Source organism: Xiphophorus maculatus, chromosome 10, assembly GCF_002775205.1.
Source record: "Xiphophorus maculatus strain JP 163 A chromosome 10, X_maculatus-5.0-male, whole genome shotgun sequence".
Classification (NCBI taxonomy): domain Eukaryota; kingdom Metazoa; phylum Chordata; class Actinopteri; order Cyprinodontiformes; family Poeciliidae; genus Xiphophorus; species Xiphophorus maculatus.
The window spans coordinates 5,472,027-5,489,258 of NC_036452.1; the positions used below are offsets into that span (position 1 = coordinate 5,472,027).

Genomic DNA, 17,232 nt, shown 5'->3' on the forward strand with positions numbered 1-17,232 from the left:
CATATCTCTTTGAATCTGAGGCTCATTCTGCAATGCAAATCTGATAAAAAGGCTTTGAAACAGCTTTAAGGGTGTAAAGGTCTACTGTTTTATGCTGCACACCCACATGCAAAATGAGACATTATGATAAAGTGATGAAAACTACTGTTACTGTGCATTTTGTGTTCAGCGTAAAGATTCCCTGACAGAACAACACTATTTTTTTCCTAGAAGTAAAGTGCTGTCAAAAGCAGTCAAAAGCCCTATTTTTAACACAGTCCTACTCAAAGTAAAGTGTTTTGCTTTTAGTGGCACCTGACAAAGAAAGGTTCAGCTTTCAGTGGAGATGCAAAGTGTAAAACAGATTCGTTTCTGTTGTTTTTTCAGCTTTTTGAAGGAGAGGACAAATTTACAGTGTGCTTAGTAATCAAGACATTTCATGATTAAATTAAATTTCTGATTTCTGCGTTTGTGAAAAAGATGCCATGTTAGATAAATCATGTCTAAAAGAGTCTTTAACGTGTTACGAATTCTAAAAAGACCAGTAATGTTTATTTTAAACTCATAATGGTGTCAATAAGCAGTCACAAGCAGCTTTGGGATGACTGACGTTTTTGCCTTTGTAGCTCTACGTTTGTTGACTGTCAGTTTCTTTCTTTATGCATTGTGAGGAGGAGTGTAAAATGCTGTCAGAAATATAAATTGTAATGATAGCACCTGTGTTGTCAGTGATCTATCTTTGCCAGATTCCCTCTTTCTTCTTCCCCACATTTACATGCCTCTCTGCACCCTGTTTACCCTCAACTCCTGGCGGATTATACTCCCTTCAATATATTTACATACATTTTATTTTTTCTTTCGAGTTCATTACTCATCATGAGTTCATCTTTGCTGGATCCTCTCGCCTGTTTTTGCTCGCTGACTGGCAGCAGCAGAAGATGCTCAGTAATGGCTGTTAGATTTTAAGTGCTGCATGACAGGCGCATTGCATTGTGTGATAGGAAGTGTAGAATCGAGCTGTTGTGCACAGTGTACATTGCTGAAAAAAAGTGTATCCCCCATTACAGATTTCTGCAGTTTTTTTAATTGTAAAACTTGAATATTTCATATTATCCAGCATTTTTAAATATTGTATAAATCATTAGCAAATAAAGAAAACAATTTTCCATCCGTGGAAGCAACCAGGCAAGATTTTAAAATCACTGTGGAGAAAGTTTTATTTAGCTCAATTAAAGGCATTTTAAGCATTATTTGGTTGTTTAGGATCATAAAATAGGTCACTGCATTTCAATTGAATTTAATTTGGGCTTTGACTAGGCTACATTAAAGCGCTTTTGAAGTAATTCTGGTAGAGTGGCAACTTTTAGGAAGATTAACCACTGTGCCATGCTTTTGCCATTTATGGATAATCACAGTGTTTACAGAAAACCCAAAGCCTTAGAAGTAACTTTGTCAATCCTTTCCAGACATGAGAATCATTCTTCTCATCTGTTGATTAATTTCTTTAGATACAATATTGTTTAATCTAATTTTTAGGCTGCTTTATGTAAGCAGAGAGCTTCTATTTAAGCTTTTAGAGATCAGGTAATAATCTGGCTATGGCATGGTCAGTGGAATTGATCTAAATTCTCTAAAGAATGTGGTTTATATTGTTTAGTTAAATATTTTTATTTAACTGGTGATGGTCAATGGTTGAGAACTTTTCACACAGAGCCAGTATGATTTCAGAAGAAAAATGGCTTTTGCTTTTACTGTCATTTTTTTTTCTCCTTTGGTTTTAAACGTTTTTTGATCTGAAACGTTTGAGTGTGACAAAACAGAAGGAATGTGTAAGGGAAAAAACACTTTTTCACAGAACTGTATATGCACTTGTATTTGAAGAGCCTTGGTGGGAATTTCTTTATATTGGATCTCTTTAGGGATTGTTGTTCTTACCTAGTAAAAAATGTATTTCTTTTATCGAGTCGTCCCCATTACCTACCGTATCATATTGCACCAGTGTAAATCAGAATTATAGCCTGACCACAAACAGACACCGATGGAGCTTGTGGGCAGATCAAGAAAACATACATACAGAGAAGTAGAAAAAGTGGCAAATATTGATTTTTAAAGTGTGCAATGATTTTTTGACTTTGTTATGATTCCTTTTTATCTGTGAGAAATGAAGAGCTATTACGCTGTACGTTGCTGCAGGGCAGAAATTTCCCAGGTACTTTTGAACAAATTAGATGGCCATAGCTCCAGAAATATTACACATCCTTCTTTATTTTTTCTCATTTTGTCCCTTTACAACCAAAAACTTGCATGTACTTTATTGGTAGTACATGTGGTAACTCAACGCAGGTACCGTAATTGTGAGGTGAAAGGAAAATGTCGGTTATTATTTTTCAATACTTTCAGTAAATCTCTTAAAAAATAAATATTTTACAATCAGTTTGCAGTAATCAGTAAAAAACGAATTTGATTATTTTCATGTGTATAATTCTAACCTGCAAGGAGTGCATGGATAAAATCATTGCGCAAAATATACTGCTCAAAAAAATAAAGGGAACACTTTAAGTGTTAAACATCTGTTTAAGTGTTCCCTTTATTTTTTTGAGCAGTGTAGTTCAATTGTCATTGCACAAAGCTCTGCAGTGAAAACCTTTTCCCTTACTACTGCTCCCAAGCTGACTAAATTACTGAAAGTAAGACTTTGAGTGACGGCAGAGCTGTAGAAACGCCCCTTAATTATACATGTTATTTGTATAGGGAAAATTTTGTGGAGAGTTTGTGGAAATTGTGCAAATTTGGTGAGACCTTTGTGACAAGATTAGTCATGAAAGCAGCATGTGTCCTGCACTAAGATCTTACTGAAGAAACAAAATGATAAAATGAAAACAGGAGAATATGTGCATGAGCATTCACAATGTTTTAGAAGAATTGTGTGCAAACAGTGGTTTTTTTGGTGCTCGCTACTTCAACCCATCTTGTGGGCATGTATGCCAACCAAAGTACTGTAGAGGTCGATTTTCTTCCATTTTCAATGTTACATTACATTACTTGAACCTGCACCTGTATCACCTAAATAAGTTATGCTCTATATAAATACGCAGACACATTTTTTTCTAAATTTCAAATTACCTTCTCTGTAGTAGCTGATGTATTGATGTAGTAAACACTAGATCTGTAAACCTTAATGTTCTGCTTTGTTTCATTACCAGAATAAGACAAATCCCCTCAATGTGACCCCACCTATCCAAGCTGTGGACCAGGACAGAAACATTCAACCTCCATCGGACAGACCTGGGATCCTGTACTCCGTCCTTATTGGTAGGTTGAACCTTTGTGAGCTCAGATTTGTTCCACGAGGGGTTTCTCTTTTTTGTTTACAGTACTTTCAACAGGCAAGTCTAATAACATAATAGAATTGTTGGCTTAATGAAAAGTAGGTTTAATACCTGCTTTCAAGTTATTTCCAAAATGCACTGTTAGCTTCATTTGAACACACATTCTAAAATGTAGAATATAAATGTATTTCATATAAAACAAATGTTGCACAAGAACATTTGTTGATTAAGAAATCAATTCTTTTGAATTTTATCTTTGTGTTTTGTCCATATTCCCTGGAGAATAACAGGGAATGATCAGATCTTTGACTCCATTGTCTCTCTTCCTGGGTTTCTTGATTTCAAGAGGTGTGGCAAAGCAAAGGAGGTGGATTAGCAGTGCTTACAAACTGGCCACCAGAGATCCTTCCTGCCCACAGCATCATCATCCACAACTCTTTGAAATACTTGAATGATATGAGTAACAACAATATTTAATATTCCTTTGGAATTGATGTGATATATATTTTTAATCAATTTAAATAGAGTCTTTGGCGCAGTCATTTAACTGTTACAGTCAATGCGTATCTATAATGGAAATAAATTGCAAGTTTCTTGAGATGGTAAACAGTAGTTCACGTTAAGGCTAGAGAGAGAATGTTTTGGTTAATGTGTTAGGATTAGAAAATAAATGTAACTGCAATATGAAGAATCTCAGACTTTCTAACAGACTTTGAAAAAAGTCAAAATAAATCAGCTTCTACTTTGTAATGCCTACAATTTATAATTCAAAAGATCATTTATTTTTCTGGTCAATTGCAAAACCTCTAATATTTAAATTAAAAGTTGCTTTAGTTCCATCACAACACACTCAAGCGTGAGAATAAAATGCTCTTTGGACTGAAAAACTAACACTTGAGATACTATATAAACCTGATGGTAATATTACATAACATTTAGATCCCATTAAACCCATTTTGTGTGTTGACTGTACATATTGATTTTTGCTGCATGTCTCACTTCTTCCTTTGCTGAATTTAAGAGAAAACGTAAAGTATGTATGATTTTTTATCATTATGAAAACAAGGAGTCAGTCATAGTGAAATATGTAAGTATGATAACCTTAAATAATTTCTAAATACTGTCCATATCACTGTTACTGTTATGACTGTAGACTTATTGTAAATATAAAAATGGTTTTGCACTACACCCTCCACAATACCTACCCACACAAACTGCCTCCAGCTCCATAATAAAGCTGTGAACAACAACCTTAAAATTACCTTAAAAATGGTTATACAGTGAGCTTTGGGTTTTGCTGTTGTTGTTTTTACCTTACCCAGCCTCCTCCTCACTCGTCATGGTGACAGGATGATCTTTGATTCTTTCATTGGCTGCTGATGTTTTCATGTTAAGAGAAGTTTTTTCAGTTGCCATTTTTTGACCTTTCAAGATCATCACGCAACTGCATTGCTTGAAAGGCAAGTTGTCTTTTCATTCCCATTTTGAAAACTGGATGGGTTAGATGGGCCTCTGTGCCAGGTCATATTTAAATCTCAAGGAAAACAGTGAGGTCTGCAATACAAATGGAAAGTTTAAAGGTATTCTCATAACCTAAATGTACTGAAATATTAATGTAAAAACAACAACAAAAAATCACTTTCTAAAGAAGAGGCTCAATTCAGTTCAATTGAAGAATACTTTATTAATCCTAAAGGGAAATTAAATGTTGTATCCCATGTCATCCAAGTTTCATCTTCTGAAGCGGTCGGCTTTACTGTAGATCTGAAAGCACACAGTTGCTTGAAGAGGATGCTCAGGGTTTTCCATAATGTTCTTTATTTTATGAAAAATCTTTTTTCACACAATCATCTCCAGAGGTTGCATTTTTCACCTTAATCCTGATCCCACATAAGAAGGCAACAGCTCAGACATCAATATCTGTCTGGGCAATATCAGCCCAGATCTGCAACATTCAGAATTAATTCAATAATTCTGTAGGAGTCATTTGAAGAGATATTGAAGTGATATAAAATCTGGCAGATTTGGAGAAATATGATATGGCATAGAGGGGAAATACTGCTAAGTTAAGATGTGTCATACTGCTGACCTTCTACAATAAAAAAACGGATGCCTAAATTAAATCATGGGGTGTTTTAACAAAGTATTGGTTTAACAATGTACACATTTTTGCAACTCTTAATGTCCTGCATTTATCTCCTAAGAAATTAGCTCTTTTTTTTCTATTTTACCATATGGTGAAAATGTCACTTAAAAAGTGGAAAAGGTTTTGCAATAAATTCTCATCAACTATTTTTTTAGATCACACAAGGCTGGTTTATTTAACAGGCTGTTTACACTTTTGAGATCTGCTTTTATTACAATTTATCTGCTGCTTAGTTTGCGAACAAACACTTGGAGGCTGATAAGTTTTGTTAGATAATCCGCCTTATCTGCTCTGGAAGACCTTGCAATGGAATCTTCTCAGGATATTTGTTGTAAATATATAATTAATTGATTTAAGACAAAAAAAATACAAGAATTAAAACACTTACTGTAGAGAATGTACTTACTCAGGCTGAAGTACAAAAGCTCCAAGCCAACATAATTTTAATATTTTTAATTAGTGCAATACATTACTTTTACCAAAAGCCTCAAACTGTCAAGAAGTGCGGGTGTTGATGGTGAGGCAGACGCTTGACACCCAGGTACGATGATAGGAGGTGGTTTAATGATAAATAATAATCCAAAAATAGTCCACAAAACACAGGCAGCACGGCTGAGCGGACGCCAGGGCTCAACGCCGGTAGCAACTGGTTAACGAATGGACTCGGAAACATCAGACGCGTAGACAGCTAAGACAAGGACCCGACGAGGAACAAAGGACACAGGTGGGGTTAAATACACAGAGGGTAATCACGGATACGAGAAACACCTGGGAACAATCAAGGGGAGACAGGACAACACGGAGACTCAGACACAGAAACTCGAAATAAATACACAGAAAAACACGGGACATGACACAATCGATAAATCTTTGACTTCACCTGAAATGGTTAGGATTAGATTTGTGTTCTACATTTCTTTTACCAAAACAGTAACTAAGGCAAGGAAAACAGCATTCATCTTAGAACCCCCGCCGCCCAAATCAATGTGTGCTAAAAAAAGAAGTAACACACATTCATAGAGATGCACAGGAGGCATATAATTGTGCACATGTGGCTGTGTTGGTTCTCTTCTTATGTGAACTTGATTTCCCCACAGAACAATGCCGCATTCAAAGCGTCATATATGAATGTGAGCTATGCGGGCTCATCCCCTCCCATCGAAGGCCGAGATGAGAGAACGGGGAGGATTAGTCATGCCACTCTCCCTCCCTCACTCACTCCTTCCTTCACTTTCCCCATGACACTCCAAACATACATATATTTTCTCCACCTCTCCCTTTCTCGCTCACTGATGTTTTCCTACGTTCTAATTTTTGTTTGCTCTTTTTTTCCCAGGCAAACCAGCATCCTATACAGAATATTTCAGCTTAAACAGAACCACAGCAGAACTCATGCTGCTTAAACCCATTGACAGGGAGCTCTACCGCAGATTTGATCTGGTTATCAAGGTAAGAAAAACACCAATGCCATAGATTGCCTTTCTAAAGTTTTCCTTTTCCTTCCAGAAACACCAAACATCCTTGGCCTCAGCATTCATATTCTAATACTTTTCAGTCCCAAAATATGCTCAACCTTTTAAGAAACAACTATTACTCAGCTTATATTAATACTATAATTTTCTCATTAGATTATTTGTCTGACAAGAAGTAGACTAGCATGAACATTTTAATTTGCAGAATGTTTATCATCAAATTTATTCCGATTTGACAAGTTTGATTATAATTTTTTTGTTTGCTGAGCCTGTGATGGAAATACACCACAAAATATTTATGGATTTCTCATCTGTTAAAGCTTCAAATAAAGTTTGTATTCAGTAATATTCTTTTGCTGGAATAAAATTTCAAACAAAGTCTGTTGGGATAACACCCTAACTAATGTCTGAAAGGAACAGAAAAAATAAGTGGTTCCAGAAGGAATTCAAACATCCCTACTTTTTACCCTCTTTATAGTCTTACTAAATGATTTCAAGCTGAGGAAATAAAAAAAATTTCAATATGCGCTTAGCAGAGGGCATTTAAAATTGTATTACATTTTGTATTTCTTAATTGACTTCTGCAGTCTCAGTATGTCTTACTAAACTCAGGATGAAGATACGTAATTTTTCTCTGTAAGCATTAATTGTACAGTAATAAATGACTTCCTTTACTGGTTGAAGTTATCAGTGAATACAGAGCACAAGATGTGATGAAAAATATAAAATATCCTTATAACTAATTTCTCATTAATCAGTTTAGTTCTTTACAGGCTGGAAGACCATGTGTTACATGGGTTCCAATATATTATTTGTGAATTACTGGTTCTTTTAAGTTAGTTTTTCTGTATCTTAATTAATGTATTTCTTGTCTTTGTGGCGTTATGAAAGAGTACAAAGTGTCTGTGCAGTGTAATATCTCTGTACTAGACAGATTTCTTCCAAGTGAGACAAATAGAGAGTTTGAATTTGAAACTCAACAAGTGTGTCAAATGCATCCTGTTCACTTTATGGATGACTGAATTGTTTTTCAGTGTTCTTAAATTAAATTACACGTTGTTTTGTAATACTCAGTGATATGCTTAAAAATCTTAGAATTAATGAAATAGATCAAAGTAAGCTGGAATGCTAATAATTTGATACGAAACCTTCTATATCCTGTCTTCCTATAACAGAGATGCTCCAAATTTTGTACTGCCTTGACCTGTCAGTAACCCTTTAGAAGTTAATTAAAATGTTTTAATATTCGGATTAGACACAATGTTAACTTGTCTAATTAAGAGTATTCATCAGTATTAAAATTGGTTTCACATTTTAACACAAGAAAATGAGAACCAAGTCTGTTCTGTCTGGAAAACAAATCCACATGAACTGCAGTTTCCATATGTATCGCTGAAAGAAAATTTATCCTTAACTTTAAAATTTCCAGGAGTCTTCCAGCATGTTAGAGCTCAAACATAATTGCAGTCTTAATATTTTCCATACACGTCTCAATCTGTTCTGGGTTTTTCAAACAGCTTTTAACATTACTGTGTCACTGATTTTGAAAATGATGTTCTTCCTTCATTCACGACTTCCACTCTAAAGAGTATTGTTCTTAGACGTGTAAGTAGTTGACTGAGGAGTATATATTTTCACAACTAGCTGATAGTTCACCAATCCATCACAGAGTTATGTTTGATATAAAAAGCAATTTTTATAACAACAAAGGTAACAAAATTACCTTATTATGTTATGAAATGGCACTATGTACTTGGAAAATATACAATACCGTCCCTTTAGCAAAAGTTGTCTTGTTTAATGGCGACCTTAAAATAAAAAGGGAAATGACAGTCCTGCTGGGATTTGCATTAGGATTCCAATTTTACATGGAAAATGTTTGTTTTTGCCTCCTAGAGTCCACATACATCGCTCTATAAATATGACTCCCACAAAACACAAATCTTAAAATGGTTATTGCATTTACTATTAGTAAATGTTAGTTGGTACCAAGGGCAAAGGATACACTTGGAAAGGATTAACAGCTTAATTCATAAATTGATCCAATTTACTAAATTGCAGAATACAAACAAAAAGGGGGCTATAAATATTCTATCTGCTAAAGGCAACTTAATAGTGTCTTTAATCCAGACACTGCATATAGTATTTGTAAAAATATATATTTGTTATGTCTTTCTGAAGTTCTAGAGGAGCTTTGCACAGCCACAAGACTCTGTGCAGAAGTTCAAGCACTGGAAAATAGTCTAGCTGTGCCAATTATTAGAGCTGTAGAGCAAAAATCAGCCAGGCTTGTTTAAATGTCTTTAATCAAATAACAGTTATCTGGTGGCCATTGAACCCAGGGTGGCGTGAAAGTGCTTCTGTTGAATAAAGTCAGGATGGGAATCTTGTGTAGGCTGAACAGCACAGGATGCTTACCAATTTGTTCTAAATCACTCCATCTGTTCCTAGTTACAAATAAAATGGGCTAAACTAGTTTAATAATAAAAAGAAATTCTTGAAAGTTGCCAATTGCAGTAAATAGGTAGCTAAGTTCTGAGGGTGTTTTTATTTTTGTTCTGGCAGAAACAAAGAATTATAGAAACTTTTACTCTGACAGTAGAAGGGGAGTCTGCTAAGAAAAGTGTGCTGCTAGCTAACAGTATGACATAAAACCTAGCTTTCCAGCTATGTTTAGTCATGGAAATATCTATATTTTTACATTAAGAATCATCAAAGTAATTATGATTGATTAAAACTGTTGTTGTTGTCATTACAAAGGATATAACATTGTGTTATATTGTAACTATGAACAGTTTGTGGTATTTGCAGGATTAAAAATCACACTGAATAACTGTAAACAGAAAACATAAAAGCAGTTTTCTGCTCGGGGGTGAGATCAGAGTATATTATGTTATTTTCACATCTGCTAAAATGCCAATTTTTGTGATGTAAAAAAGAGATAAAGATACATAAGTTGTGGAATGTCAAGCTTGATGAATAAGTTCCTTTTTATCTTCAGCTTTCTAGCAAAAGTCTCATTTCATAGTTTTCTGCCAGTGTTTGCTGGTGTTTGGGATATTTCATAATTTCCTCCACTTTGACTGAAATCCCAGTTTCCTAATGCTCCCACCAACATCATTTCATGCATGTGTGTTTTTTACATTAAGGCTTTTGAGTATCTCCTTGACCAGTTAATGCACATTTGTTTTTCAAATTTAGAGCGACGAACATTTCTCGAAAATGTCACAGTTGAAACTTTTTTTTTTTACTTTATAAGGTGTCATTGTGTTACATTATCTTTTTAGTTTGTTTTTCATTTGTGTTGCATAGGTAATATGCCACTTAAAGCAGCAACAAGTTCTGAAATAATGAACTGTTTACATCACAAAGCCATTTATTTGAACCAGTCTGTGAACAATATTTATATCCACTCTGTCACACAAATTTATGACTCCTTAACATTACCTTGCTTTGCATTTTTGCTTCAGTTATAATTGCTGTACCAGTAAAAGCACTGCAACTTCCTTCACCAACACATCAGATTGATATAAAAAAACAACATTGGCCCTGAAAATATAATTTCCATCTGAACATCAGAGAAAACATTTCAAGTTTGAAATGCTTTCTAATATCACAGAGAGTACCCATAGTACTCATCTTATAAATATTTCAGCTTTGACTGAAAGGATTCAAACAGATACCAATTCAGACAGAAGGTTTGATGATCTCCTGTTTTCCTGCTGTGTTGATGTTAGCCTTTTTAGATTGGCTTTAATCTATCTAGGGGATGCAAATTGCATCAGGAGACCAAAGAACTCAAAAAAGACAGCATTTTCAGATTTGTTTTTGCAGTAATAGGGTCGGATATTCATGGGCAGACTGAGGAAAAAGTTCAGTTTTAATGAGACTAACAGCTCCAAAGTAAAAAAGTAAGTTTTACCTTTAATACATTCTGTTCAAACTTCTCTCTTTGTATTAGCTTTAAAAGAAAACTCCAAACCAATTAATTTGCATACTCTCTTACCACTGATCATCTACAGGAATGTGGACATGTTTTTGCTTATAAAATGACAATGACACGAGTATCTACTCAACTTTAAAAAAAGTTGTGATTTTATATGACTTCCTCCTTCTTACTTCCTTATTAAAGGACATCCCAGGTTAATGTATTCTTACCACTAAGATATTAAAATTGTGCAGTCGTGATGGGTTGGACTGCATTTGGGTTCCCTAGTTGGTCGGTGACAGGAAGTCTGCACCAAAACAAAACCGTTCCATTCTGCCCTGTCTCTAGGCGGAGCAGGACAATGGTCACCCCCTGCCAGCGTTCGCCAACCTTCAAATCGAAGTTCTGGATGAAAACAACCAAGCACCATACTTTTTGGAGTCTGGTTACCATGGATACATCAGTGAGGCTTCACCAGTCGGAACCACCGTCGCTACCAACGCAACTCTATCGACTCCCCTCACTATAATAGCTTTGGATAATGATGTGGAGGAGGTAAGCATATTCTTTAGTTTTGCGAACCTTTAACACATTCAGTATTATAACAATACATTATTTATGGTTATGGAGCAGTCTTCACAGCTGTTGAATTTTCATACATTTTGGTATAACAATAAACATTTTTCATTTTGAAGTTTATGATCATGCCCTTCGATGTACAGCTGTTTTTATATTGAGATTAAAGTGTGCACAGGGGATCTCTCTCTGTTGATAAGTGACTTCAGAAGACAATTGCTTGTACTGCATTTTATTTAGGGGAGTCAGTAAAGGAGGCTCAATGGATGCTACACTGAAGATTTTGTTTTTAATATGATTAAATGTTAAAAAGCTGCAGTTTACAATACATTGCACTATATATTTTTCTGGAGAGTTAATTGTACAGTTTGTTTTGTATGCTTTTGTTGTAGCTGAAACCCAATCAGAAGCCTGTAGGTATCACCTGAGTTGTGTGTTGACTCTATTTCATTTCTCTTAATTTTCAACTAGAAATGCAGACAAGGAGAGCAAACATTTATGTAAAATGTTAATATTTATTAAACCATGTTTATGGTGTTTTACTGTACATATGGTGTGATTCTGGAGATCATTTTCTATTGGTCACCTGACTGAAACCTGTGCAGTGAGATCTATCAGATCCTTTGTAACTTCTCTGCAAGCTAAAAAGAATCCTAATTTGAAATAGTGAGAAAATTATAAGTAGGATAATAAAACTGTTTCTTGTTAGTTCAATACAGTCTAAGTCAGAATATGTATGCATTAAATTACGGCATGAGTTACTAAATGGACGAATCAACCATTAATCAGTTTTAACAAGACAGATAAGGACAAGTAAAGACATTTCTTCATGTTATAGAACAATAAAGGAAGTGTATAACTTTCTGCCGTTGAGGTTTACTCTACAGTCAGAATTAGAATTTCGCTGTTCTGGTTTTAAAAGGCCCTTTGGCTCTTTGCTTCCTTTATGGCTCAAAACTAAATTACTCCCTTGGGCAATGATATATAATAACATAAGCATATATAATAACATGTTGAAAGCATTCCCATGCAGGCATGAGAATGACTCTAACATATTTAAGTGCCCACCTCTTTCCTGCTTTTCTCCCCACTGAATATCAGCTTTGTGCTTTGCTTGCAGTGTTTGAAGTGCCCTATCTAAAGTGCCAGTGAATCTGACAGTAAAACCGTTTGGCGCTTTAAATTACCTCCCAGTAATAATTGAGATTTTACAGTGCCGCAATATTGTTATCGCCGACGCATCCCCGACAGCTGAGTTTGTTTAAGGTGTAGTGAAGACATTTTGACAAAAACAAGCTGTGGTTCATTGCTATCTAAAGGTCTCCCCCCAACAGGGATTGGTGTTTAGGAAGGATAATGTGTCGGGGTGGGATTTTTAGTTTGAGGCAATTGATAAACAACTGGTTATTTTTAGTATTCCCAACTCTGGTCTTTCCCTCTGCAACAGGCACCAACAATGATGATTCGTCCTAATAGCTTTTATGCACTGTCTATCACTTTTATTTATGTTCTTGCATGCTAATGTAAGTACGTTCCTGTGTGTTACTGTTTAAATGTGTGTAGGCGTGTGTGTGTTCATGCTTATTTATGGCTCAATATCCACAACTTCAACATCAACAAGATTATCAGGCCCCCTACCCTGCTGAGCCAGCCTTATCTGGAATGAGAAGAGCTCTCTATCTCTCTCTCTGTCTCTCTTGCTTGCTCTCACCCTCTCTCTCTCTCTAACACAGAAACACACACACACTCTTAAATAAACACACAAACAAGAGATGGTTGTTTGGAAATGCCAGAGCAGGCCATAGATGAGAATTGCCTCTTCATCATTGAGTGTGGTGTGCATTTGCAGACATTTACAATTTGCTGTTAGGAAAGTTTTAATGTCTGAAAATCAATTGAGATTTTTTTCTATTCAGAATTTTCTGTCAAAGCCAAACACCTTTTTTTGTTTTACTCTTAGTTATTCCTCCTGCAGATGTTCTTGTGCTTAGGTAGGGCATAGGTAGGACATTGACCTTTGTTCTGAAAGACTTTCATTAGCACGATATGGAACACCTGGTGGTTCTTTAAGTTATTGAAAGCTTGACTTCCAGCAAACTTGCCTCTGCTCCCTCCGCAGGTATGCTGTTATGTTTCGTTTCATAATTAGATTTAGAAGAAGCCACTGTGTGCATCAAAAGCACATACTGTAAAGGCTTTAGAAAAGTCTCACCTATTATCAGCTTGCCAATTTCACACAGCAGGACACCTAAACAACCTAAACAAATATTGTGGGTGTTCTCCTAGAAATTTAGGCAGTAACCTTAAATTAAGGCATTATTTATTAAAGACCCATAGTTGTTATGAATTTGCTCAAAGGCTCCAACATAAAGTACCATATCACATGTAAAAGTTCTAAATGAATCATTCATTAGAGTTTCAAACTGTGAGACCTGGAAAACATAACACAACTAAACATTTGACACAAAATTCAGAAATTTAACCCATCTACAGTATTACTATACATATGAGTTTTGTTACATTCCTATGTTCTGGACAGGTCACAAGTCTGTTACAAGGGAATATAGAAACAGAGAAGGGCAAGCTACTGTGCTTACATAAACTTCTACAAGAGCAATTTGTAATAGTCATACTTTTGGACTGTGGGAGGAAACCAGAGTACCTGGAGAGAACTCTTGTTTGTACAGAGAGAGTACAGACTGGGATTTAAACCCGTGACTGTCTTTTTGCAAGGCTAGTGCAACTAACTGCACCACTGTGCAGCTTATGAAAAGGTTCCAATGCCAAAAGCACTGAAAATACCATAGTTTGCAGGATTTCATGTCCAGAGTGACCAGATTAGATTTAACCAGTCCGAGGTTTTCAGATTTTTAACCAGGGGTGATCAGTTACATTTCAGACTATGAAAAAACATGAAATAACCCTTTAGTTTAGGGCCATTCTAAAAATTTGAAGTAAATGACTTTAGCAATGGTAAACCATCAAAATTATTTACACATTGTCAGGCTGGTTTTTTTTTTCTACAGAGTAGCAAATATTCTGCCAGATAAATTATTTAAAAGAAACAGCTTCCTCAGTGTCAACCTGTTAAGCAGTTTTTATTACCTAATTATACCAACCCAACATAACTCAAGAACTACTTCTTCCTTCAAAATTAGTTATAGACATAGATACAGAAAAGTGTTTAGCCTTAAACACTCACCCTCTTCTCAAGGACACATTATTTTAGTTTAAATTTGCTTTACCAGGCAGTGAAACACTCCCAGCCACTTGATATCTACAGACCTCACTTTAACAAGATCTTGTGGTAAAATCTCATACATCAAAATTTTGCATGTTTTTCTAAACTTCTGTCAAGGATCTATCAAGTTTAAATAAGTCTCTACGAGTTCCTTGTTGTGTGATAAACCTTCATTGTGTAAAATACTTCTTTTTGTCTTTTACAGGCCCGGGATCCACAGCTGCACTTTTCTCTGGACAGTTATTCTCATGTTTTTTCTATATCAACTACTGGGATAAGAAGATATCTCATGCTGTTGCAGCCTGTAGACAGAGAAGCACAAGACTCCTATACATTCACGGTAATACACAGGCTCAATATCTGTGTGTGTGTTATTGTAAACAGGAAAACTACTTGCATCAGGGGAAAGAAGGGAGAGAAAACTTGCAGTGTTGAAAAGGCAGTTTTATCTGAAAGAATATTAGAACTGGAAGCGAAATTAGGAGGGAGTTGTGCAAGATTGCAGAGCAATGGCAAAAAAAAGAATGTGGGTAGACAAAGAGGATAAGCATTTTACAAACCATTAAAGACAGAGTTGCAGAAAAGCATGATGTGGAAAAAAATTATTAAGATTCAAGTGTTGTGAAGGAGGAGGTTGCACAGAACACAAGCAATACATTTAACATAAAAGGAGGAGTGAGAGAAGAACAAGAAGGACAAAAAGAAAAATGAAAAATTCCCCGCCTATGCTTTTTGTGTCCATCTTAGCAAATAAGTTGACATTAATATGTTTTAGTTTGTTTATCACTTGCTTATGAATTCAACAGCAAAAACAAAAACTTCTGCAGCTGGATCGACCTTAACAATGAGTTTGAATTACAACTACATTCTCTTTGTGACTGGATGGCAGTCGAAAACAAACCTAAAAAAACAAAAAACATACTTTGTAGCATACATTTTTTTTTTAAGCTTTGGATGGGTCCAGATATGACCCAGATTTCACACAGATAAACCAAGTCCAGGTCTAAAATTTTAGAATTTTTTGTAAAGACCCAAAACATGAGGTTGGACAAATTTATCTAAATACACTATAAAATACATCTGGTTTAAGGAATCGGTAAGTTTTTACCATCGGCTGTCCAATTTAGACAAAAGTAATTGGGTATGTCTCAAATCAAATGTGAAATAATTTGAGGGTTATCTCACGGGATTTATTTTGTGGAGTCCAACGACAAGTTCAGAGTTTTTTGAGATAATATTCTGTTGAAAGGTTTTAACCTCAATATCTTATCTCTCATGAGTAATGTCTTCAGTTTGATGACATGGAGTGTACTTTACCAGCAAAGAACTTATCAGCATGGAATGAGCAGTCCATTTCCAACGGTAGAGATGGTAATTAAAGAATTTGTTTTTTATTTACCCAAAAATCTAAAAGATTTGAATTTAGGCTGACCACTTTGAAAAGAGGTCAGCCAAAAATAACTAGACTCAAAGTAAGTAAAGAAATCTCCTTTAACTCAAAGTGGTGTTTGGGTTTAGGCTCAAGTTGGTGAGGACTACAGTCAACCACCAACCAGGTGGTTACCATGGAGACTTTGGATGCTTGCATTGTGGTGGAGTTATCCATGTTCCCCTGTGGCTGAGGCATCAAGAGATTGCATTGCTGCTCTACTCCAGTACTGTTTCATCTCTCAGACTCTAAAGGAAGATGTCATCCACATGATTTCATTATAGAGGCCTTTAGTCATTTACAGCGATATCCAATGTAGTCTGCAACATACAATAAGGAGAGAATACATTCATCCCATTTCCATTTGAAGTATATTTTTCATGTTGGAAGATCATTGCACTATACTATGACCATATTGCTGGTCAAGAAAATATGGGTCTTTAATAGAAGGGAAATTGCTGCAAGATCTGCTGTGGGACCAATATTGAGGGGTCATAAACCATCAACAGAACTCAATTTCAAATAATCAACACTCTCTCCCTTTAAGCATAGAATACAATGATTATACTCTTGTTGAAACAGCATTGCAGCACCTTCTTGCTGGGTTGTATGCCTGTAAGTTAACTCTTCTATTACTCTATGACAAGACAGACCCTGCATAATACTTTTTTATTGTGTATACTTATCTTCATTAGTTTCTCACTGCCTTCCCCTCCTATTGTCTTTTGTTTTCCTCCATTCATTGTATCTGTTAAGTGCATTCAACTTCAATGTGATTTTATTGGCCTAGCACCAAGAGGCTGCCTTTTGCCAAGCAAAACATCTTAATATGAGGGCATCATCTTATGCAGTAAAACGCTGATTCTTCATCTAGCTGTAATCTGCTAATTCCACTCTGACAACAGAGACAGTGTGTGTTTTTGTGTGAAGTTGTGAAACTAAATACATGACTTTTATGTGCCCTTGAGTGTGCATACAGCAATTTGGAAGTTAAAGATGGAAAAGCAGAAGGTCTGGAGTATTGATTGAAAGTCAGAGGTATACTGTAATCATTATGAAAGCCTTGGAGAAGAAATTAAACTCTGACTGGAAGAAAGAGAGTGCCATGAGACACGGAGAGCCATATTCATCA

At 35.6% G+C, this 17,232-nt stretch overlaps 1 protein-coding gene across 3 annotated transcripts in view; it reads left to right on the forward strand.

Annotated features, from left to right (window-relative positions):
• Positions 1 to 17,232, forward strand: part of LOC102228210 (protocadherin-15-like) — a 295,528-nt gene that overhangs the window by 163,389 nt on the left and 114,907 nt on the right. For all 3 annotated transcript variants that reach the window (XM_023340889.1, XM_023340890.1, XM_023340891.1), the window contains exons 15-18: positions 3,183 to 3,291; positions 6,791 to 6,903; positions 11,203 to 11,409; positions 14,877 to 15,011. In XM_023340889.1, the coding sequence (XP_023196657.1) occupies positions 3,183 to 3,291; positions 6,791 to 6,903; positions 11,203 to 11,409; positions 14,877 to 15,011 (564 nt within the window). The remainder of the gene's footprint in view (positions 1 to 3,182; positions 3,292 to 6,790; positions 6,904 to 11,202; positions 11,410 to 14,876; positions 15,012 to 17,232) is intronic.